At 57.6% G+C, this 22,599-nt stretch overlaps 1 protein-coding gene across 1 annotated transcript in view; it reads left to right on the plus strand.

Annotated features, from left to right (window-relative positions):
* The window catches only part of HCN4 (hyperpolarization activated cyclic nucleotide gated potassium channel 4), a 40,672-nt gene extending 19,497 nt beyond the window's left edge, over positions 1-21,175 (plus strand). The window contains exons 2-8 of the mRNA XM_040643016.1: positions 4,503-4,926; positions 13,493-13,654; positions 15,607-15,825; positions 18,676-18,822; positions 18,920-19,160; positions 19,448-19,612; positions 19,716-21,175. Coding sequence (XP_040498950.1) covers positions 4,503-4,926; positions 13,493-13,654; positions 15,607-15,825; positions 18,676-18,822; positions 18,920-19,160; positions 19,448-19,612; positions 19,716-21,175 — 2,818 coding nt within the window. The remainder of the gene's footprint in view (positions 1-4,502; positions 4,927-13,492; positions 13,655-15,606; positions 15,826-18,675; positions 18,823-18,919; positions 19,161-19,447; positions 19,613-19,715) is intronic.
* The last annotated feature ends 1,424 nt before the right edge of the window (positions 21,176-22,599 follow it).

Here is a 22,599-nt window from a genome sequence, read left to right on the forward strand (position 1 = left end):
GCCACCTGCCTGCTTGGACGGCCAGGGAGGAAGTAAGCTCCAGGATTAAGGGAGGACAGGCCTGAGGTGTCCTGGGGCTGAAACTAGGGTGAGGTGTCTTCCTTTTAGCTTAGAGAACACTGGGATGGGGTGGGTCATCTGGCTTTGAAGAGAACAAGTCCTCCAGTTCAGGCATGTGCCAACTCCAGCATGTCTGAGTCTGGCTGTCCCTCACTTCCCTGCCAGGGCCTGCCACCCACCACCATGGAAGCGTACCCTGGATTGTGGGAGTTAGCCATGAATGATTCTAGGGGCAGTGAGGTGCTGGGCGAATATGGGGCATCCAGCTTGAGGATTTGAAAATGTTACTGTTCCCTCCTCCACGGACCTTAGTTTTTTTATTTATTTATTTATTATTTTTTTTTTAAGATTTTATTTATTTATCCGACAGAGATAGAGACAGCCAGTGAGAGAGGGAACACAAGCAGGGGGAGTGGGAGAGGAAGAAGCAGGCTCACAGCGGAGGAGCCTGATGTGGGGCTCGATCCCATAACGCCGGGATCACGCCCTGAGCCAAAGGCAGTCGCTTAACCGCTGTGCCACCCAGGCGCCCCATGGACCTTAGTTTTTATACCCCTTTTACAGGATGTCACAACTGTGCCCAGTTGCCTGCTGATGACCAGGATGCCTTTAATATTTGAAAGGTGTGCTACTTCCCCCACCCAGGAAGCACCTCAGAAGGCTCTGGCATAGGAGGATGGGTCTGCTCCAAACTTCTTCACAGCTCTCTCTTCTCCTCTCTCTCTTTTTAAAAAAAATTTTATTATTGAAGTAGAGGTGACATACAATGTTATATCACTTTCAGGTGTAGAACATAGTGATTCAATTCTATGCATTATTCAGTGCTCACCACTATAAGTGTAGTTGCCATCTGGCCCTATCTCTCTCTCCTCTCTTGTCAACAAGAGACAACTACACCTGCTGTGACAGGCTACCTCCCCATGTGATGCAGAGGCTCCAGTAAGGCTGGTCTCCCTCCCAGCATCCCACTGAGGTGCCTAAAATCCTAAGCAGTCAGGCTCTCAAGTCCCCCCAGACTGCTTGGAATCTCGTTCTGTCCCTCACTAGCTGTGTGATCTTGGGTAGATACTTCTCTCTGAGTCTCCGTGTCACCATCTGCACAATACAGATGTTAGCAGCCACCTCAGTGCTGGTGGGAGGATTAAATGAAAAAAATGCATGGAAAGCACAGAGTAAGTGCCTGATACACGTGAAATGTTTTGGAGTCTTTATGAATTCAGTCACCAAGGAGCCCCTGTAAAAAAAAAAAAAAGCCCAGGACATTAAGGAATCACTTGAGATGCTTCTGATCACTGGGCTTGGCGAGAAGAGGGGCCTGGGAGCTGAAAATGCAGTGGGGAGGCTGTTGCCAATTTCCCCCCGCTGGATCAGCAGAACGCCCGGCAGGCGTGCAAGGAGCTGTCCCTGGTGCTGAACCACCACCTCCCCTTTCTCTCTCCCTCTGTCACCTGGCCCTGCTTTTGGAAATCTGTGCAATCCTCTTGCGAGAGTAAGGAGAGGTTGTCTCCAAGGCCAAGGGCTGCTCCCAAATCCCAGCTCCTCTAGGAGCACTTTCTGGCCTCACCCTTCTGGGCCACTGGGAGCTCACCTTCTCAGACGCTTAGGCTGCTGCCTGGGATGGTTTCTTCCATCATTGCCCAGTTTGTCTTCTGTCTAAGCCTTGTCTTCTGACTAGACCATGAGCTTCCTGAGGTCTGGGGATCTCTGTCTGCCAAGGTTCTGTTGTCTGCCTGTTCACAGAATACTGTGGTCCTTGACTTCCACCACTGGACTCTCCCAGCTCCCTTCCACCCCTACCCCCAGTAGATGCTTTACTTTGACTCTTCTCTGGAAGATTTCATCTTCCTCCCTCACCTCTTTCCTGGGAATTTGTTGACTTGAATTCCTTATTGAATCATTTAGTAACACAGATAGGTATAGGTCAGAGCATTTTACAAATATCAATTCATGTCATTCTTATAACTCTAAGTTAGGTACCGTTATTATTCTCAGGGAGCAGACAAGGAAACTGAGGCATGGAGAGATTAAGTGACTTGGTAGTAAATGATGGAACCAGGAATTGAACCCAGGTTGGCTGGCTCTGAGAGCCTTTCTTCCCACTGTATTATGCTGCCTTTTGGGTGGCTCTGTGGTGCTCCAGGATAATTGTTCGTGGGGAGGAATGCTCCAGCATTCCGACCCCAGCCCGGATCAGGCACCAGAAATATCCCTTAGCATCTGGAAACTCACGATTGAAATAATTAGTCAGAATGCAAGGAAATGGGTGTTTTTGCCTCATGTAATTTGGTTTTATGAAGACCACTAAATGCAAACATTCTCCTGTTAATTACTGTCTCAAATTTGGTCTGTAATTGAGAGAACTAGAGCTGGGGAAAGTGTAGAAACCCGCTGGAGTGACAGGCCTGCCCGAGTCAGCATTCCCAGCCGCCTTGCTCCTGCTCTGTTAATTTTAGAAACTCCTCTAGCCTGTGTGTATTATTAGCTTTATGTACAGAGGGCCATGGGGCCCCAGTAGCCTCTCGATGCCAGTTTTGTTTTGTTTTTCCCAAGAGATGAAATGAAAAGGAATGGTGGCCGTGTGTATAGAGGGGTGTTTGCACACTCTGTGTGTGAATGGGGATACCTGTTTGCGGCTTCTAATGAGTGTTTGCAGCTGTCTTTGAATGACATGCTTGAGGCTGTGTAGAGAGCGTACACGGCTCAGGAACATCCCGTAGAAGCTGAAACCATTCTCTGGGGTCCGCACATCATTAACAGGATGTGCTGTCTTCTGTGTGGTGGGTGTGATGGCTGGGGAGGGTTCTTGGGTCTTAGGCTGGGTTCTCCCAGATAGCATAGGGGGCTTGGGGCTGCAGAAAGGGTGGTGGATTATAGGGCAGGGAAGGAGCTGACATTGACCTCTTACAATAAGCACCAGCCTTAGAATGAGAAGCTTTTAGCCTGAGAGGCTCTGACTTGAGGTCCTGTCTTGAGGCCCTGAATGGCTTGGCTTTCAAAGGAGTCCAAACCTGCCCTTTCAAAGCTGCCCTTCCCTGAGCGGTGTGGTGTGGGGCAGCGGTCTCGTCCACCTTCAGTGAGGCAGATCCTGCTCTCTCTTTGACTCACAGCACCATTTTGAATCTGGCAAAGAAAGCAATTTGCTGTGAAGTAATATTTTTTTCAAACCTGGAACTCTTCTGGCAGGAACACTTTGGTTTCGAATTGGGACCCTCTGAAGACTCAAGGGAAGCTTGTCTTTTTGTCTCCCCCTCCCTCCTGGCTTTCTTGCAGTCAAGAATTAAAGATGGCTGAAAGGTTACTTCTCTTGGGAGAGGACATGGTTATTTCTGCCTGACTTAATACCTTTATCTGTCATTGTGTAACTGTCTAAATTAATAGCACAGGGAAATAGCTTTGCAGGGCAGGTTTTAGATCTTGGGGCCAGCCCCGGGGTGGCTGGTACTTGGTCATACCTTCTAGACATGGGGTCTGTGCCTGCCTGTGCTGTCTGCATGCTCCAGAAGGGCCCCTGCTAGGCCAGGTGGCTTCGCCCTGAGTGGCCCTTCCCACCTCCCTCAGGAAGCACTTGCAGGTGCTTTGACACCTTAGGAGAAATGATACTGTAAGCCCCCACTGATCTCACTCCATTGCATTGAGTGGCGCCTCACAGGTGCCTGAAATCCCCTCATTAACACTTCCTGCCCTTGAAGATTTCACTGTCCTTCCCCAACCCTGTGTTAGAATGCAAACCTCTGGGGGAGATAGATGGTCAGGCATTTTGACTATAGGGAATAGACTAAAGGGGGACCCCAGAAACCCAGTGTGGGTGAGGGCCAGGTCAGAATTATGGGATGGAGTGTTAGACTCTACCCCTTACTGCACAGTGAGGAAACTGAGGCCTAGAGCAGGGAGGACACCTGCTTGAAGTCACACAGCATGTCAGTGGCAGAGCTGGGGCTGGATCCCAGGCCTCCTGCCACCCGAGTACCTGCCGTGTGTCTGGACCTCCCCTGCTCTCTGGTCACGGTCTGTAGCACGTCTGCCTGCCAGCCTGTCTCAGACCCTAGCTGACCCTCCGGGAGGATGGAGCAGCTTGGCCTGAGCCTGGGGTGTTGTGGAGCGAACTACTCCCGCTGCTAAAACAGCTTGGCACTTCTCTCTGGACATCGTTGTTTGGTTTGCATTTCAGCCTGAGTCCCGCTGGGGCTTGGGGATGGGAGCGGGAGGCTTGTCACTGGGGAGCAGACAGAGGGACGGGCAGAGGGTATCCTTAGAGAAAAGAGAGCCTTTCTGTGCCAGTCTCCATATCTTGCCCATGGTACCCATGCGTCTGTCTCACACAGTGACTCAGAACCTCCCAAGTCTTCCCTCTTCCACACGTGCTCTCCCTTGGAGTTTCTTCCCATAGTCTGTAAGTCATTCTCTCTGTCCTCCTGGCGACTGACCCCTGTGTCTCTGGGCAGATTTTACTGGGACCTGACCATGCTGCTGCTGATGGTCGGAAACCTAATCATCATTCCCGTGGGCATCACCTTCTTCAAGGATGAGAACACCACACCCTGGATCGTCTTCAATGTGGTGTCGGACACATTCTTCCTCATCGACTTGGTCCTCAACTTCCGCACAGGGATCGTGGTGGAGGACAACACCGAGATCATCCTGGACCCGCAGCGGATTAAGATGAAGTACCTCAAAAGCTGGTTTGTGGTGGATTTCATCTCGTCCATCCCCGTGGACTACATTTTCCTCATCGTGGAGACACGCATTGACTCCGAGGTCTATAAGACGGCCCGGGCCTTGCGCATCGTCCGCTTTACCAAGATCCTCAGCCTCCTGCGTCTCTTGCGTCTCTCCCGCCTCATTCGATACATTCACCAGTGGGAAGAGGTGAGTGGTCAGACCCAAGCCTCTTGGGGGAAGGGGCATGTTCCCCACAGGGAACAGATAGTTGGATTTGGGCTGTCAGATGGTAGCAGCCGCATCTGCTCCAAGAGGACTTGTGTTAGTAAGTTCTTGACTTCTTATCATGTGCTAGATACTATGAAAATCACTTTACAGGCAGTATCCCGTGTAAGTCTCTAACAACAGTAGCGGTACTCACTTTTACATGAGGAATCCAAGAGAAAGAAAGTTGAAGGGATTGATATGAGGTCACAGAATCAGTCATTGGTGAACCTGGACTTGAGAGCCTGTGCTATTAACCAGTGGACTATATTGTAGGGAACGCAAACTCATGAGCCTTGAGGGGCCAGGCAGGGAATGTGAATGGGTGAAAAGGGCCGGTGAGAGGCAGTAGGGAGTGTGGTGGACTGGGGAAAACTGAAGAATACATCTTCCGTCTGCCTCTTCTCCACCGTAGCTACTTGTTGCCCAGTGAGAATAAGCCCAGGCTTGCAAGATCTGCACACTGATCATGAGAAGCAGAAATCTGGGTTTTTGTGCCAATTTTGTTGGCAACTATCTTAGGTGTCCTGGGGGTTCTTCCAGAGCAGACCCTGAGGTGAGGATTTGCATGAAAGTGGCTTTTTTCCCCAGTGGGGCTGCAGCAGGGAGCGTTTCCAGGAATAATCTGGTAAGGGACTAGGGAAGAGGGACAGGGGATGGAAGGAAGGAAGCCAAATAAGGAGCCAAACCAAACAAAGTGCCGCGGGGAGCTCTGGGGACAGTGGACCTCACACCTCGGGCAAAGAGTTGGAATTTGGATATCCCCTCGCGTGTCAGTCCTTGGGTCAGGGCACTCCCCGCCCTCTGTGCTAGCAGGCAAAGCAGCTTCCAGCAGCCTGGGGCAGGCCTCTGACAAAGAGCCACAGGGGCTAGCCGTAGGGAGCGAAAAGCATCCGAGGAGCGTGGAGTCGTGTCCGCACAAACTGTAAAGGGATCCTAGGGGCTGTGGGCAGGGCACTGGCTACAGTAACTAAATAAAACATTGTAAAAGAACTGGGTGGGCCAACACCGTTCTGAACAAACCTAACCCAGCCACGGGCTGAATGCAGTCCTCTGTGGGAGGAAGAGAGGAGGACTGTGGACTGCGGCTCGGAAAAAGGCAGGTGACGGTGCGAGCGCTTCGGTCTGTGTCTGCCACCAGCCAACGTAGGACTTTCAGCCACGGTGGTAGTCAGGCTGACCTGCAGGTGCCATCACAGGGGTAGGTGTGCTCTGTGAGGCCGCCTACCTTGGGGTCCAGAGCAGCCCAGAGCCCGGGGAAGCTTCCACAGAGGCGCGTTCCTTGCCATGGCTCACTGCCGGGCTTCTGTTCCCCAGGACCCCCTTGCTTGGTTGGTTGGATGGAAGTGCCCATGCCCAGGACACGAAGCCCCCACCCCACACCAGTGGCAGCCTGGGCCCTAGCAGCACCCACGGCCGATGGTCCGGGCGCTGGCAGATTGAGGTCAGAGGTATCGTGAACACCTGTGCAGCTGGTGCGCCTCCACCAGCCCCGCAGCCTCACTCCGTGGCGGAAATTCTCTTTGCCTAGGAGAATTTGCATTATTCCTGCTGACGGAAGAGGGGCCATGACTTGCCCAAGGTCACGCGGGCGGCAGGCCTCTGGCGGAGCTGGAGCAGAGCCCAGTTAGCTCTCTGGACTCGCAGCAATGAGGAGTCAGTCCCTCCCTGGTGCAGTGCAAGGCCCGGGGGCTCGAGCTAGGATTGCACCTGTGAGACCCGAATTAAAATCCTGACTCTGTGACCTGGGTGGCCACCTTGTCTCCCGGAGCCTCAGTCTCTTATCTGCAGAGTGGGTAACATCCTCACTGGATCCTTGTGAGGATGAAATGAGATGCTGTTTATAAGACGCTCAGCAGGAAGCCCGGTGGATGGTTTGATAAATGTCCCTCCCCGCTCATTTGTCTGAGTGACCATCTGTACCTCTGTGTGTGGGGGGGTTACTTATCTCAAATACTTTTTGTTTCTCTTTAAGATTTATTTACTTCTTTGAGAGAGAGAGAGGAGAGAGAGAACACGCACACAAATGGGAGGGGCAGAGGGAGAGGGAGGGAGAATCTCAAGCAGACTCCACGTTGAGCACAGAGCCCAAAGCGGGGCTCAATCTCACGACCCTGGATCATGACCTAAGCCGAACCCAAGAGTCAGATGCTGAACCGGCCACGCCAGCCAGGAGCCTCTCAAATATTGTTTAGCCTTTATGTTACTGGCTCCTCCCGCCTAGCCGGCAAGGGAAAACAAGCACGACTGATTATTCCTGCTTGTCCGTGAGGAACAGGGTCGGAAGGTCCAGCTGGCCCAGGCGTAGAATTTTGGAACGGGGCCTCCTGATGCCGGGTTCCTGCATTCTTAGGTCGCCTGAAAGCAGGATGACTTTGATTCTGTTGTCTGTCCCTCTGTTAGGGACGCTCCCAGCTGAGACTGGGAAGGCAGGCAGCCGAGCAGGTGGAGGGGTGCGGTGAGGAGTTCTGTGTGACCGGTTGGGTTTGAGGTACCTATGGGACATCCAGGCACAGAGAGCTGTTGGCCTGGGGATCTGAGCTCAGACCTGAGAGGGGACAGTGTTGGCATGGGGGTGGGGGGCTGGGGCCCCTCTGAGCGGATGCAGGGGAAGGACAGAGGCAGATGTCCTGGAACGCCCTGGCAGGCTTGTCTCTTGGTTTCTGTCCCAAGTAGAAATGCCATGGTCAGGGGGGTGGACCCTAGACACCCTCAGGCAGACCTCCGGACCATGTTGGCTCCCTCAGTCCCCAAGACCCCCCCTCCAGCCTTCTGTTTGTCTTGAACTTGCAGTAAGACTATCATTAAAAGCAGCCAAGTAGCCCCTCTCTCCCCTCTCTGGCATTGGTTTAAGTCTCCAGGCTCCAGCCCCCTGGGAACTACCCTTGCTCCTTCCTGATGCCTGGGCCCCGGCGGCCGTAATATTTGGGGAGAGTTGGCAGAATCGCCAGTGGCTCGGCAGCGTGGGCCCTGGAACAGAAACAAGTGCTTCTCTTACTGTCCCTGCACCACACATCCTGGGAGCTCGGTCCAGAGCTTCTGTCCGCACTGCCTCTCTGGCCTGGCTACCCTACGGGCTCTCCAGAACTGGTCAGGCAGGCTCTCGCCCTGGCCCCTCCCTGGGGTAGACCCAGGAGGCCTCAGGTCTGAACTGGACATTGGTATCTGGTCTCCTGGGCAGGGAGGAAGATGCCAAGAGGCCAAATAGATGACTCCCCACCCCCTCCACACACACCCTTATCTGGCCTGCTAGCTGGGGAGGAAATTGCTTTGAGCCTGCTTCTGCCGGCACACCGCCCAGCCAAGGGCTCCCACTGGCCCCCGGGGTGGGATTGGGCTTCCCCAGCTGGCCCCAGAAGCCCTGTCTCCACATTCTCAACAGCTGCCCTAGCCTGGGGCTTCTCACCTCAGCTTGGCCTACAGGCAACAGCAGGGAGACCCGAGAGGTCCCAGTTCTGCGTGAGACACTGGAAAGGAGGTATTCAGCAGAGAAAACCCTGCTCTCTCTCCTCCTCTAACTCTGTATGTGAATCTCTTTCCTTTCGGGGGCCTCAGTTTCCCAGACTGTAACGTGTGCCCTGCTGTTCTAGGGGGTTGGGGCTTGGTCCCCACTCCAGCCTCCCCTGGCAAGGATGATGTGAGCTGACCCTGAGGACATTTTTGTGGCGCTGGGTGGGGGCGAGAACGTCAGCCACCTGTGAGAGGAAACAGCTTGCCCGAGGCCCCTGGTGAAGCTGTGGCCATGCCAGACTGCCCACCCCCAGGCTTCAGCTGCCTCGCCCAGCCCAGCCCCCGTCAGAGAGTCCTCAAGTGTTATCAGCAGGTCTTGGGAGTCGGGGAGGTGGAAGGTCTCGCCAGGTGTAGGCCACCCTCTCGGAGGACGCCAGCCTCTGCCTCCATCCCAAGCGATCTAGGTCAGCATCCTCCTCCCCAGCCTCCCCAGCCAAGCCTCTTCCCTCCCTCTGAGGTGTGAGCTTGTTACAGGCACAGAGGCTATTGTTAGAAACCATGGTCCGTCCCCCCCACCCGCCGGATGTTCCCTGCAGGCCCAGCACCCCAGCGACCCATCCCAGAATCCTCTTCCCCTCGGCAGCCCAGAGCCGTGGGAGGAAGGCTGGAGGCAGGAGGCTGGGCCGCGGCCGAGCCTCCTGATGAGTCTCCTCCCCCACGGGCCTCGATTTTTCTTTCTCTCTCAGAATCGAGGAGGGGTCCTAGGGGTAGGGGTCGGCGCTCTCTGTAGGCCTCAGGAAGGGACCCAGTGTGCCCCTCAGTTTGGCCACCTCCAGGCTGTCCCCAGCACACACATGCACCAGCCATCCTCTCAGGCCTGGGATTGCTGACCCCAGTGTGATCGCTGGTCCCTGAGACTCAAGGAGAAGTTGTTTTTTTTTTTCCCTGAGGAGAAAACGAATCTCGCTGGGAGGGAACTCAACCGAGCCCCAAGAACAGGCCTTGGCGGACACTCTAGTTTCTGGTCTCTCCCCAGGACTGAGAAATCAACTTTTTGTTTGAAGGCTGGGGAAGAGAGGGAAGGAAAGGAACCAACATGCATTGAGTACCTATTGTATACCAGCTGTGGACATTATCTCTCCTGATCCCCAAGACAGCCCTGGGAGCTGACAGTTATTGACCCATTACACAGATGAGGAAACAGGCTCAGAGCGGAGAAGGCGCTTGGCCGAGGTGGAAGATGTGTCGCTCTGTCTCCGTGCTGTGGTGGGGAAGCTACGGAGCCTCCCCCCAGGGCCACGCAGGGCACAGAGAGTGAGCCACCCAGGCTGCCGGCCCAGCGAGCCTTGCGGGGCCTGGAAATGAAGGTACTCAACCCCCACAGTCAGAACCAACATCATAAAAGGGGGTTTTAATGAGGAATAAAGAGCAAGATAAATATTTGTGCAGTGCAGCTGACTTGCGGGTGGCCTGCGGCCCCAGCCCACAGCAGGGACACACGAGTGTTTAGCCACCTCTCCCAGCAACGGCCAGCCTTACTCTCAGCAACCACACCAGGGTGCCGTAGTGCGGGGCCGGGGTGCGTGTCCTCACCACCTGGGGTACCTCCTAGCCTGGATGGATTTGCCCCTCCTCCCCCACCAGCTCGGCAGCAAGGTCAGATTTTGCCATCGGTGCCTTTGGCTTTGCATTGACTGAGAGCTGTCCACAGTCTCCCTCCCCACCCCTCCCCACCTCCTCGGGGCCCCCTTCCAGCAGCCACCTACTTCTTCAGCCCAGCACCAGGCACCACCACCACCATCACCGTGCTCCGCAGGACACGTGAGTCTGTGCCCACCTGCAGGAAAAGGCACCCCTCCCTCCCTGCAAAGGCGGAGGCAGAGTCCCCGTCGGCTGCACCTGCCCAGAGAGGGGTCTTTTCCAAATGCCACCATATACACTCATGGTGGCCCTGCTCCTCATCATCCCTATCGCTGTCGTCATCACCTCCCCCTCTACCTCTGTCACGAAGCACTTCTCAGTTCCTGAGACCCTACCACGCGCTCTGCCCCCTTCATTGCCGAGGTCATGATCGAGGCAAAACTAGACAAGGACCTGGTCCTGGAGGAGGATGGGCTACGAAGGAAAAGACAGGTGATACCGAAAGAAAAGCGGGTACTGCATAAAAATATACCCACCCGGATACTTCTGTCTCTAAGGCCTGGAGTGATTCGCGCAGAGGGGCGGGCTCCGTGAGCCGTCCCAGGCTGGGACGCTTTCTAAAAGGGGTCCGAGGCTTCCTGCAGCCCCAGGACTGTATCACGTACACGTACCGCATAGTACTGTCTACCATAGACACCCTAAGTACCGTCCAGCTTGGGCTGTTAGAACAGAATACTGCAGACCTGGGGGCTTAAACGACAAAGGTTTATTTCTCACAGTTCTGGAGGCTGGAAGGACAAATCGGGTGCCGGTGTGGTCGGCTTCTGCTTGAGGCCCTCGTCCTCGTTTGTGGATGGCCACCTGCTTGCTGTGTCCTCACATGGCAGAGAGATCCTCCTTCTCGTGTCTCTTCTTCCAAGGGCACAGACCCCATTCTTGGGGGCTCCAACCCCCACGACCTCATCACCTCCTAAAGACCCCAACTTCTAATGCCGTCACAGTGGGGGTTGGGAGTTCAACAAATGAATTTTGGGGACACAAACATCCAGTCCACAGCAGCTGGGAAATGAAAGAGCTTTGTAATAAGGACCCTACTCATGTGCTCGTGGCCCAGAGGACTTTAGTAGCAAGTTTAATTTCTCCAGCAACCTCGAGAAATGGGGGGCAGATGTCTAGCTCGGCATAGCTGAGGGGAGGCTGAGATGTGGTGGGACGCAAGGGCAGGTGCTGGCCACTTCTGAGACAGGATGTTCCCACGTCACTTGCCTTCCCCATCCTCTGAGTCTGGGGAGCTGGTGGCATCCTGGTCAACCGAGACTTTGAAAGGTTAGTGACTTGCCCAAGGTCATAGAGCCATTGTGCTCACCTAAGCAGTGAAGAACCAGAAGTGAGATCTCCCGTCAGAGCCGTGGCTGGGGTGCCGGTACTCAGGAGCTGCTGGGGACAGTGGGGAGAGGCTGAGGAGCTTCCCGGGCTCCGGATCTAGGCCCCATGGCAAGGCTGGCAGTGGGCGGATGGCCGGGGGCAATGCTGTCATGCTGGGGCATGCTGTGCCTTCTAGACGCAGGCCCCGGGCCCATACGGCCCCGCCCCATCTCTCGTGCCCCCCACCCCTTACACTGACGCAGCAGTTCGGCGGGGAGCTGGCATGCCGACAGCACGGGGCTCACGGAGGCAAGAGGCTGGGGAGTTCCAGCTGGCCCTGGGTCCCCTTGCCGTGTGAATCCAGCCACATCACTCAGCCACTTTGGGTTTGAGTTGTTCCATCTCCAAAACATAATTCCTGAAACCATCCTTCCCTCACTGGGCCAGTCTGATCATCTGCAGGCAGCCCTGGGCTCAGACGTGCCGCTCCCACTGCCACCATGACGGTGGCCGGTGCCTTTCCTTCTCTAAGCCGTGATGTAAAATGGATTAATAATATTTTTAGCAAAGATTGTTGTGAGTTTAAATGAGATGAAGGCTGTGGGCCCACATGCCCACACTCAGATGTGGTGTTATTGTCCCTCTGTCACGTGGGCCGTGGAGGTGATGGAGCGCCATCCTCCATGAACCTTTCCAGGGTCTGCTCCATCCTGGAAAGACTCCATTGCCTTTCGGCTGGAACATCCAGAGTCATGCTAATAAGGGGGCCACAGGCGGGCGTGACCCTGGAGGTGATCGACGAGTGGTGTTCATGTTTGGCTTTTCAGAACCTAGCCCCACACTAAGCCCACATTTCAGAAGGGGAAACTGAAGTCACTAGTATCAGAACATCCTGCCACCAGCCACCAAAGTGTACCCCAACCTGCCCCCAGAGTCTCCTAGGCCAGGGGCAAGGCCAGAGCTTCCAGAGACCTCCCTCTAGACTTCCTTCCAGCTCTCTGTCCCCTCACTGCCCCGTCAGCCTGGGGATCCCCATTGATACCAGACCAAGCAGCAGCTCTGGGAGGAGGGCGGTGGGGCGGGGGTGCGGGGACGTGCCCACCCTGGCTCTGCCCTGCCAGGCTTCAGCCTCTCACTAGGAGCCACAGGAGTGGGGGTGCACGGGTGGCGCTGGGTTGGGGTTGCAGGGACTGTACTTTATTACGCGATACGGGAGAGCACGACTGCTACTACGTATTAACTAATCATAAAGATTAATTATTAACAACAACCCATCCATTAATAATGGTTTGCAATTTATGGAACACGTCTATAGTACCGGGCACTTTATATGTATAATTTAATCCCTCTGACAGTCCACTCAGGTAAGAATTTTTATTGCCATTTTCCAGATGAAGAAACATAATCAGAGAGGTTCAGGGACTTGGCCAAGGTCGCACAGCCGGGAATTGGGTGGAAGTGGGCCTGGGATCAAGGTCTGTGGGAGCTGGGAGCCCGTGCGTCGGTGCTGCTCCCCTTCAGCTCCGTGGCTGCCTTAAGCGGAGCCCCCTGCCACTCGTAGGTCTCCGGTGTCTAGCAGCAGATCTGGGGAAACACCGCGCCCCGCCCTCCCGGTGACGGCAGACCTGGCTCCCTGCGGAGCCTCATGCTGGCTGGCCCCTCTCCCTGTCATCACCACGCCCGAGGCCAGCCGGGGAGGCAGCTTCTGTGCCCACGCCGGGGCGGCCGGGGGGCTCCCGGTGCCCTCCCTTCGGGTGTCCGGCCTGGAGGGCTGGACTTGCCGGCGGAGGCCTCCCCCATCTGCACGCATCCCAGGAGGCGTCCCTCTCGGGCCCTCCAGCCCGCCGTGAGCTTCTCCGGGCCGCCTTCCTGCCCCCGCCCGCACCCCTACCCGGCCGGCTGCTCGGCCAAGGGCGCGTGGGGAGGGGTGGGAGGGGTGGGAAGGGTGCGACGGGCCCCCCCGCAGCCGCAGGGGCCATCGGGGCCGCCCCCGCCACTCCCCCCACCCCCCGCCCCGCCGCGAGCTAGCAGGTGTCTTGCCCTCTGCCTCCAGATCTTCCACATGACGTACGACCTGGCGAGCGCCGTGGTGCGCATCGTGAACCTCATCGGCATGATGCTCCTGCTGTGCCACTGGGACGGCTGCCTGCAGTTCCTGGTGCCCATGCTGCAGGACTTCCCCGACGACTGCTGGGTGTCCATCAACAACATGGTGGTGAGCGCCCGCCCCGCCCGCCGGAAGAGGGGCGCCGGGGAGGCACGACTGGCGGGGTCGGTCCGCCGCCCGGGCTCCTGAACCTCGGTGTTTGGCCCTGACATCACCCAAGGAGACGAAGACCTGGCCATTCTCGGACTGTCTCAAGGGTGGCAAAGCTGAGCTGGGGGCTCCTGCCCTCCTCCCTCTGTTCCCCAGAGGCAGACCAACCCTAGAAGCCGAGCCCGAGGACAGAGAAACCCGAGGGCAGAGAAAGCTGTGAGGAGCGCTGTGGGCAGTGCCTAGACGGGGCCAGCCGCCTTCCCGCTGAGCCGGGCTGTCCCCTACCGGCCCCTTCCCCCCTCCCAGCCCCCACCCCTCAGACACACACCCGCTCCTCACGGAGGGGGGGGGTCCTGAGCCTGGAGGGCTTACCACCTCCCTACCACCAGCCCTGTGGTGGGAAGATGGAATGGGGGCTGGGAAGCCATAGCGCAGAACCACCCCCCCACCATGCAGCCTCCCATGGACAGAGTGGGCACCAGGTGCGGTGAGGACCCCCTGGACCCCTGAACATTTGTCTGGGTCTGGTGAACCCTGCCTCCCTCCTTCTCCCTCCATGTCAGTGTGGTTAGGTCTGTGTGGTTTGGTCTGTAGGCAAATCCCCAGAGCCCCAGGGGAGGAGAAACCAGCTTTGAAAGAGGTGAAAGAGACCCTGAGGCATCTTCCAGCATCAAATAGGCCTTTACAAAACAGCCTTTTGATGAGCTAAGTGTAAATGAATCGGCCATACGGATTGAATTTCCTGGTCCACAGAGGCTCAGCAGGAAGGCCCAAAGCCCTGACTAGAGGCAGCTGGGGGCCACCCCGGTCCCCAGGCAGGGAGCCCGGGGCCAGCACCCCAGGATCAGCCCCGCTGACCTCCCAACCTGGTCTGGACTGAGAGTCACCAGACCAGCTCAGCTTTGTCTGGGACCATCAGTGACCTTGAACATGGCTCGCAGCTCCTGGGCCTTTTTCCAGGTGCAGGGACAGCCTGCTGATCCTGGAAGGGTTTGGGGCTCTGGGCGAAGTCCTGCCCAGAGTTGCTAATATGTCTCCTGTGTGAACAGGGAGACAGTGGGGAGGTGGCAGATGCTGGGGTTCATCTGGCAGCTTCCTCTTTGGGGACAGTTTCCTCTGTGTGAGGGTGACAGGCCCACACATGCACTAAATTCAGGAGCTGGCCCTTCTGTGCCCAACATTCCCACACGGAGACTTCCTTGAGACACTCACTGGCTTTGGAGACAAAAATAGCCAGGATCCTCGCTCACTCCCTTCCTCCCTCCTCCTGCCCCCAAGCATTGTCTGTTCCAGACAGTCCATCTCCCGGCAGGGAGGACTAGGGGCCTCAGCCCTGGACCGATTCCGGCAGGGCTCACCCAGGAGGCAAGTTAGCTCTGCAGCGCTTAAACTTTGCTCGCCCAAAACGAGGACAGAGTTTTCGGCTCAGTCTGCCAGAGCCTGTCCCCCCAGGGGAAGCATATCTGGTTTTATAATTGAGGTCAGTGGGGAAATGGGCTTCACTTGGCAGTAGTTTGGGGGGGGGATGGAGCTATTTCAGCAAGTGGAGGACAGCAGGGTGGCTCAGCCTGGAGCCTTTGGCTGCTTGGGGGCTCCAGGTGGCCCTATGGAGACTGAGAAGTCGGGGGGGGGGGGTGAGGCTGGCTCCCTTCCCTTTGCTGGGGCTTCTAGCCTGATCCCTGTCCCCCAGAGCAAAAGAAAGGTCCAAGTCAGGTATTTGCTATCACCACAGGTGGCCAGCGTGGGCCTCCTGCCCCTCACCCACGGCTTTCAGCCAGAGCAAGGTTGGAAGCCCTCCTTGGGCTCAGCCCCTGGGAATGAGTTAGGTTGGGGGCGGGGGTGGCAGCGACCTTTCTAGCCGCTAGTGAGAGCGGCAGCCATTCACTACCCACCCCATAATGTGTCTGCAGAACAACTCCTGGGGAAAGCAGTATTCCTACGCCCTCTTCAAGGCCATGAGCCACATGCTGTGCATCGGGTACGGACGGCAGGCGCCCGTGGGCATGTCGGACGTCTGGCTCACCATGCTCAGCATGATCGTGGGCGCCACCTGCTACGCCATGTTCATTGGCCACGCCACCGCCCTCATCCAGTCCCTGGACTCCTCCCGGCGCCAGTACCAGGAGAAGGTAGGGCGGAAAGCCGTGGTCCATCCTGGGTTGTCTCGGGAGAACCTGAGCCACGGTCCCCAGGGACCACAGGCTGGCAGCCGGTGGGTCCCCACCAGCCCCTCGACATATTCTGCCCTCTACCATCATCTGGCCTCGGCTGCTCACTTTTCTGTTGTCTGCCTCTTTCTCATGGACAAGTTCCCAAAACAAACCAACCCCACGTTGTTCATGATTGCTGCGTCCGTAGCTCAGTCCGTTAGATTGAAGTTCGCCAGTGCCCTCTGCATTGCTAAAGCCAATGGCTCAGCATCTCAGTGGTATTTGACAGTTATCACTCCCTTCTTGGCTTGGCTTGGTTTCTGTAACTGCATACTCTTGGCTTTCCTCCCCCCCGCCCCCTCTGGCTGGTCCTTCTTGCTTCTCCTGTGCAATGGGGCCCAAATGATATAACCGGCTGTCCACAGAGCGTGGGCATGTTACTTCCCATATCTGTGCCCCATTTGCTCATCTGTAAGATGGAGACAGTAAGGAGAAGGGGTCATATCATGGGGTTTATGAGGAGTGAGTAATACGTGCCAACCACTAAGACTGTGTGAGCACAAAGCAGGCTGTTCAATATTTATTGGCTAAGTGGGCTCCATCTGCTACCTCCCACTCCATGCTCCGCACTTAAAAAATGTAAAGTTGATCGTATCATTCTGTTTAAAACTCGTCAGAGTCTTCACAGGACTCTACTCGTAGATGCAGAGGAACTCCGAGGTGGGTTTCCTCAGCCTGGCATTTAAGGGGCATAATCTGGCCCCTGCCCTTCTCATGCCCAGATCATGCCATGGGCCCCACAGCCCTCTCTATTCCAGCCTTGTCAGCCACCACCCCCCGCCCCGCATGTGTCCTCCTGCCACAGGGCCTTGGCACAGACACTAGCCTGGAACTCTCCTCTCTCCTTTTCACCTGACCACTTCTCCACCTCTCAGCCGGCACTTCACCTTGGTGAGCCTTCTGGGACCCCACCAGCCCCATCCATCCTGTGACCCCCTGGTGCCCTCTAATTCCCCTTCATCACAGTTCGAACTCCTGCCATATTTAATTCCTCCGTGCGGTCCCTTGTTTAGCGTCCATCTTGCCTGGCCAGGCTGTGGCTCCGTGATGGCAGGACCCAGTGAATTCCCGGAATATGGCACATAGCCGGGTTCAGCGTGTATTGATTTAACTGGCTGCCTGCCTGCCCCAGGCGCTGTCCCTTGGTGGGGTGACCAAGACCCGGAGGCCCAGGTCCCATGCTGCCAAAAGGAACGCTCAGGAGAGCCTGCAGAGCCAGGTCAGGGTGGGCGGGGCAGTCTGGGGAGGCAGAGGATGGAGAAGGTAGAAGAGAATTCTAGGCGAATCATCATGACAAACATGAGCAAAGGTATGCAGATGGTGGGAAAGAAATCAGCCTGATGTAGAACAAAGGGTCCTGGGTTAGGAATGAGGGGGCTGGAAAGGGGGAGGAGAGGAGGAGTCAGGTTATAAAGGCCAAGGCTTAGTTCAGGGCCAGGTGGGGGATCAGTGTGGGCCCCTGTCAGGGCCCAGCCTGTGACCAGGTCAGGACTCAGGGTGAGACCAGTGTCAGGGCTCAGTGTGGGACCAGGATGAGGGCTCAGTCCGGGACTACAATCAGGGATAGTTCAGAAAAAGCACCAGGGTTCATTCAAGGGCAGAGTCAAGCTGCTTGTGACTTTCCATTTGCAAGTTGTCTTTATTTGTTCTTTAGCTAATGGCTCTCCAATGATTCACCCATAAATCTCTCTGAAATGTATTACCTCCCCTTGGTCCCCACCACTAGCTCTCGCCTGGATCACTTCAACAAGCTTCCAGCTCCCGCCCCTTCTCCAGACCTTGCGTCCCCATCACTATCGACGCTCCAGGCGTGGGGAATTCTCTAAAATACAGCTCTAGCTGTCCCCATAGCCAGCTGGGAAGTCCCTGTCTCCTGGGGCTGGGCACAACCTCGAGCAGACAGAGCCAGCTTGGCTGGAAGAACGCAGGGAAACTTCATCTCCCAGCCCTCGGTTGCCTGCTGGTGTCTGTCTGCAGCCGCACTGTGTCCCCACCTCTTGGGAACACCAATGCGTGAGAACAGGCTCCCCTCTTCTGCTTGTTCCTGGGGTATAGGAATTTCCCTTCCATCTCAGTGTGGGAAAACTCTGTTCTTGCCTCATCTGTTTCTGCCTATCATGCCCCCGTGGACCCCCACTCTGTACTCACAGTCCCAGGATGGCTGGAGCAGCGCCCATCCTTCACCCGTGGGTGGACGGGAGCATTTCGTATTTGCTTGAGCCCTGGGCACTTAGGCTCACAAATCCCTTATCCCCAACCTCTGATTAAAGAACTTGTTCTACCCTGCCCCCCCCCCCATGGGCTAGAGTCACTCTTCAACAAGATGACTTGGAGCCAGTGGGGGGCCATGTTTGGATACACAGTCCATGACGGGTCAGGCATCCGGTCCCCCTAACCCACTGCAGCCCAACCCTGCTGCCCAGGCCAGTGTGCTCGCTGTGGCAAAGAGCTCCTCCAGGGCCAGTGAGGCCTCTTTGGTCCACAGCATGACACAGAAAAGACCCGTGTGCAGCGGAAACTTGATGGACTCCTGGTCGGTTGGCCTGGAACGGGGGTTTGGACAGTCCCTATTGTCCCTGGCCATCTCCAGAGCCCTGAGCACCCTGATGGAGCCCCTCCCCCTCCCCAAGCAGCTGGGAGTCAGGGAGGATCTCGGCGTCGGGGAGCCAGGCCGGGCCAGGAAGGCCCACAGGGTCCAAGCCAGCTCTGGTCAATGGCAGGGCCGCGGCCCTCAGGAGGTGACGCCCTTGCCTCTCTCCCTGGACTCAGTACAAGCAGGTGGAGCAGTACATGTCCTTCCACAAGCTCCCGCCCGACACGCGGCAGCGCATCCACGACTACTACGAGCACCGCTACCAGGGCAAGATGTTCGATGAGGAGAGCATCCTGGGCGAGCTGAGCGAGCCTCTGAGGGAGGTGAGCCGGAGGGGCAGGGGGGAGGGGGCTTCCCTCCCGCGGGGCGGCTCCCTCACCTCCTCCCTCTTGCTCCCTGTCCACCCTGTCTGGGGAGCAGGAGATCATCAACTTTAACTGCCGGAAGCTGGTGGCCTCCATGCCGCTGTTTGCCAACGCGGACCCCAACTTCGTGACCTCCATGCTGACCAAGCTGCGCTTCGAGGTCTTCCAGCCCGGCGACTACATCATCCGCGAAGGCACCATCGGCAAGAAGATGTACTTCATCCAGCACGGTGTGGTCAGTGTGCTCACCAAGGGCAACAAGGAGACCAAGCTGGCAGATGGCTCCTACTTCGGAGGTGAGGTGGCCCGGGGAGCTCAAGGGGGACAGGGGAATGGGCTGGAGAGACACCGAGGATGATGTCTGGGTCCCTTCCGGGCCACTGCCTGGAGGTGGGTGTTTGTGGCCCAGGGTCAGGGTGCCCGAGCTGGGAAAGAGCTGGGCACGAGCCATGTGGGCACCCACTGGGGTCACCTAGCGTGGTCACCGCTGGGGACGGGAACTTGTGACTGTCAAGCTTCCCTACTGTCCGGGGCGAGCAGGCGGCCCCTTCGAGCCCCCTCCCCACTCCCGCTGTCCTGGCAGAGATCTGCTTGCTGACTCGAGGTCGGCGCACGGCCAGCGTGAGGGCCGACACCTACTGCCGCCTCTACTCGCTGAGCGTGGACAACTTCAACGAGGTGCTGGAGGAGTACCCCATGATGCGGCGGGCCTTCGAGACCGTGGCGCTGGACCGCCTCGACCGCATCGGTGAGGGGCCGGGCGGGCGGGAGGGCGGCCCCGAGCGGGACCCACCCCTCCCACCCCCGCCCCCCGCTCCGGCCTGAGCCCCTGCTCTCGTTCCGCGGCCCAGGCAAGAAGAACTCCATCCTCCTGCACAAAGTGCAGCACGACCTCAACTCAGGCGTGTTCAACTACCAGGAGAACGAGATCATCCAGCAGATCGTGCAGCATGACCGCGAGATGGCCCACTGCGCTCACCGCGTCCAGGCCGCCGCCTCGGCCACCCCGACCCCCACGCCCGTCATCTGGACGCCGCTGATCCAGGCGCCGCTGCAGGCCGCCGCGGCCACCACGTCGGTGGCCATCGCGCTCACCCACCACCCGCGCCTGCCCGCCGCCATCTTCCGCCCCCCTCCCGGGCCCGGGCTGGGCGGCCTCGGGGCGGGGCAGACGCCCCGGCACCTGAAGCGGCTGCAGTCGCTGATCCCGTCGGCGCTGGGCTCCGCCTCGCCCGCCAGCAGCCCGTCGCAGGTGGACACGCCGTCTTCCTCCTCCTTCCACATCCAGCAGCTGGCCGGCTTCTCCGCGCCCGCCGGCCTGAGCCCGCTGCTGCCCTCGTCCGGCTCGTCCCCGCCCCCCGGGCTCGGCGGCTCCTCCCCGGCTCCCACGCCCTCTGGCCCCGCCGCTGCGGCCGCGGCCGCCGGCTTCGGCCACTTCCACAAGGCGCTGGGCGGCTCCCTGTCCTCGTCCGACTCTCCGCTGCTCACCCCGCTGCAGCCCGGCGCCCGCTCGCCGCAGGCCAACCAGCCGCCGCCCCCGCTGCCGGGGGCCCGGGGGGGCCTGGGACTCCTGGAGCACTTCCTGCCGCCCCCGCCCTCCTCCCGGTCCCCGTCGGCCAGCCCGGGGCAGCTGGGCCAGCCTCCCGGGGACCTGTCCCCCGGCCTGGCCGCCGGCCCGCCAAGTACGCCAGAGACGCCCCCGCGGCAACCTGAGCGGCCGTCCTTCGTGGCGGGGGCCTCCGGGGGGGCTTCTCCCGGAGCCTTCGCCCCCCGCGGGGGTCTCAGCCCCCCAGGCCACAGCCCCGGCCCCCCAAGAACTTTCCCAAGTGCCCCACCCCGGGCCTCCGGCTCCCACGGTTCCTTGCTCCTGCCACCCGCCTCCAGCCCCCCGGCCCCCCAGGTCCCCCAGCGCCGGGGCACGCCACCGCTCACTCCGGGCCGCCTCACCCAGGACCTCAAGCTCATCTCAGCCTCCCAGCCCGCCCTGCCCCAGGACGGGGCGCAGACTCTCCGCAGAGCCTCTCCGCACTCCTCGGGGGAGTCCGTGGCGGCCTTCCCGCTCGTCCCCAGAGCTGGCGGCGCTAGCGGGGGCAGCGGGGGCCTCGGTCCCCCGGGGAGGCCCTATGGTGCCGTCCCCGGCCAGCATGTCACTCTGCCTCGGAAGACATCCTCAGGTTCTTTGCCACCCCCTCTTTCTTTGTTTGGGGCAAGAGCCGCCTCTTCTGGGGGACCCCCTCTGACTGCTGCCCCCCAGAGGGAACCTGGGGCCAGGTCTGAGCCAGTGCGCTCCAAACTGCCGTCCAATCTATGAGCGGGGCCCCTCCCTCCCTCTTCTCTTTTTTTCTCCCTTCTTTCTTTCTTCAGGTTTAACTGTGATTAGGAGATATACCAATAACAATAATAATTATCATTAAAAAAAACCCACACCAGAAAAACAAAAGACAGCAGAAAATAACCAGGTATTCTTAGAGCTATAGATTTTTGGTCACTTGCTTTTATAGACTATTTTAATACTCAGCGCTAGAGGGAGGGAGGGAGGGAGGGGGGAGGGAAGCAGGCAGGGCCCAAAGGCAAAAGCCAGAAGAAGGCAGGTGGGGGAGGTCTCTTGGGCTTGACCGGGGTGGGGGTGACCCACCTTTGGGGTTTCTTAGAGATCTGTTGTCTTCGTTTTAAGGTAACAGTCACCACCAGCCCCTTAGCTGTGAACTTGGAGCCCCATACTGCGGGAGCCATCTTGCTCCCCCCAGGAAGGGGTTGCCCCTGGATGTGTTCCTGGGGAGCCTCGGTCACCTGAGTCCTTGAGACAAAACGGGGCCAGGGCCCGGAGAGTCTTGCATTTTTTTCTACTGCAAACTTAGCAAGATATGTATATGAATATATGTATATGTATGTAAGGTGTATGTATAGCTGTGTAGCGTTCTGCAGACCGTGTAGATAGCCACTCACATGTGTGCACATTTTAACCCCATGTTGCCAGGACACCCAGGTCACCTTACATCCAGCAACCCGCCTTGGCCCTCAGGCTGGGCACCGCAGGGTCTGGGGGAAGTGTTCCCTCCAGTCCTCAGGGAAGAGGACCGCAGGACCTCTCAGCAGGCTCCCTTTCTCTCCATCGCTGGTCTCAAATCCAGTCCTAGCCAGACCTCTCACCACACGGAAGCAGAAGACCCCTCCTTCCCTGGGGGACCTCAAGCACATCCTGTCACCTCCGTGGCCCTCCGTTTTCCCATCCGTACAGTGGGAGGTGAGGGGAACTTCTATTTATCGAGTCTGCTCTGTGCCAAGCCCTGGTTCAGCACTTTACCCACATTAACTCCTTCAATTTCACGAAGACCATGAGGTAGGTACTTTGATTCTCCCCATTTCGCAGATGAGGAAACTGAGTTTGGGGTAATTTTTTCCAGAATCATGTAACTAGGAGTGGCAGAGCCAGGACTGATGGGAGATTTAAATCCTTGCCTGCCTAAGGCCAAATCCTCTGTCCCTTCCAGAAGCAACTATTGAGAGGGACTGAGTTAGTCTCCAAGCATAGTGTTGTGGGAAGAGACCAGATTTTGGAAGCAATCAGACCTGGGTTCGAATCCCAGCCCTGCCACTTCTTAGCTGTATGACCTTGGGCTAGTTATCTGACCTTTCTGAGTCTATTACCTCATCTGTAAAATGGGAATAATTATGGTACCACCTCACAAAGACTTATGAGGACCAGATAAGTAGCAGATGTGAAATGCCCAGCCT

This window comes from Ursus maritimus, unplaced genomic scaffold (genome assembly GCF_017311325.1).
Source record: "Ursus maritimus isolate PB19 unplaced genomic scaffold, ASM1731132v1 scaffold_27, whole genome shotgun sequence".
Classification (NCBI taxonomy): domain Eukaryota; kingdom Metazoa; phylum Chordata; class Mammalia; order Carnivora; family Ursidae; genus Ursus; species Ursus maritimus.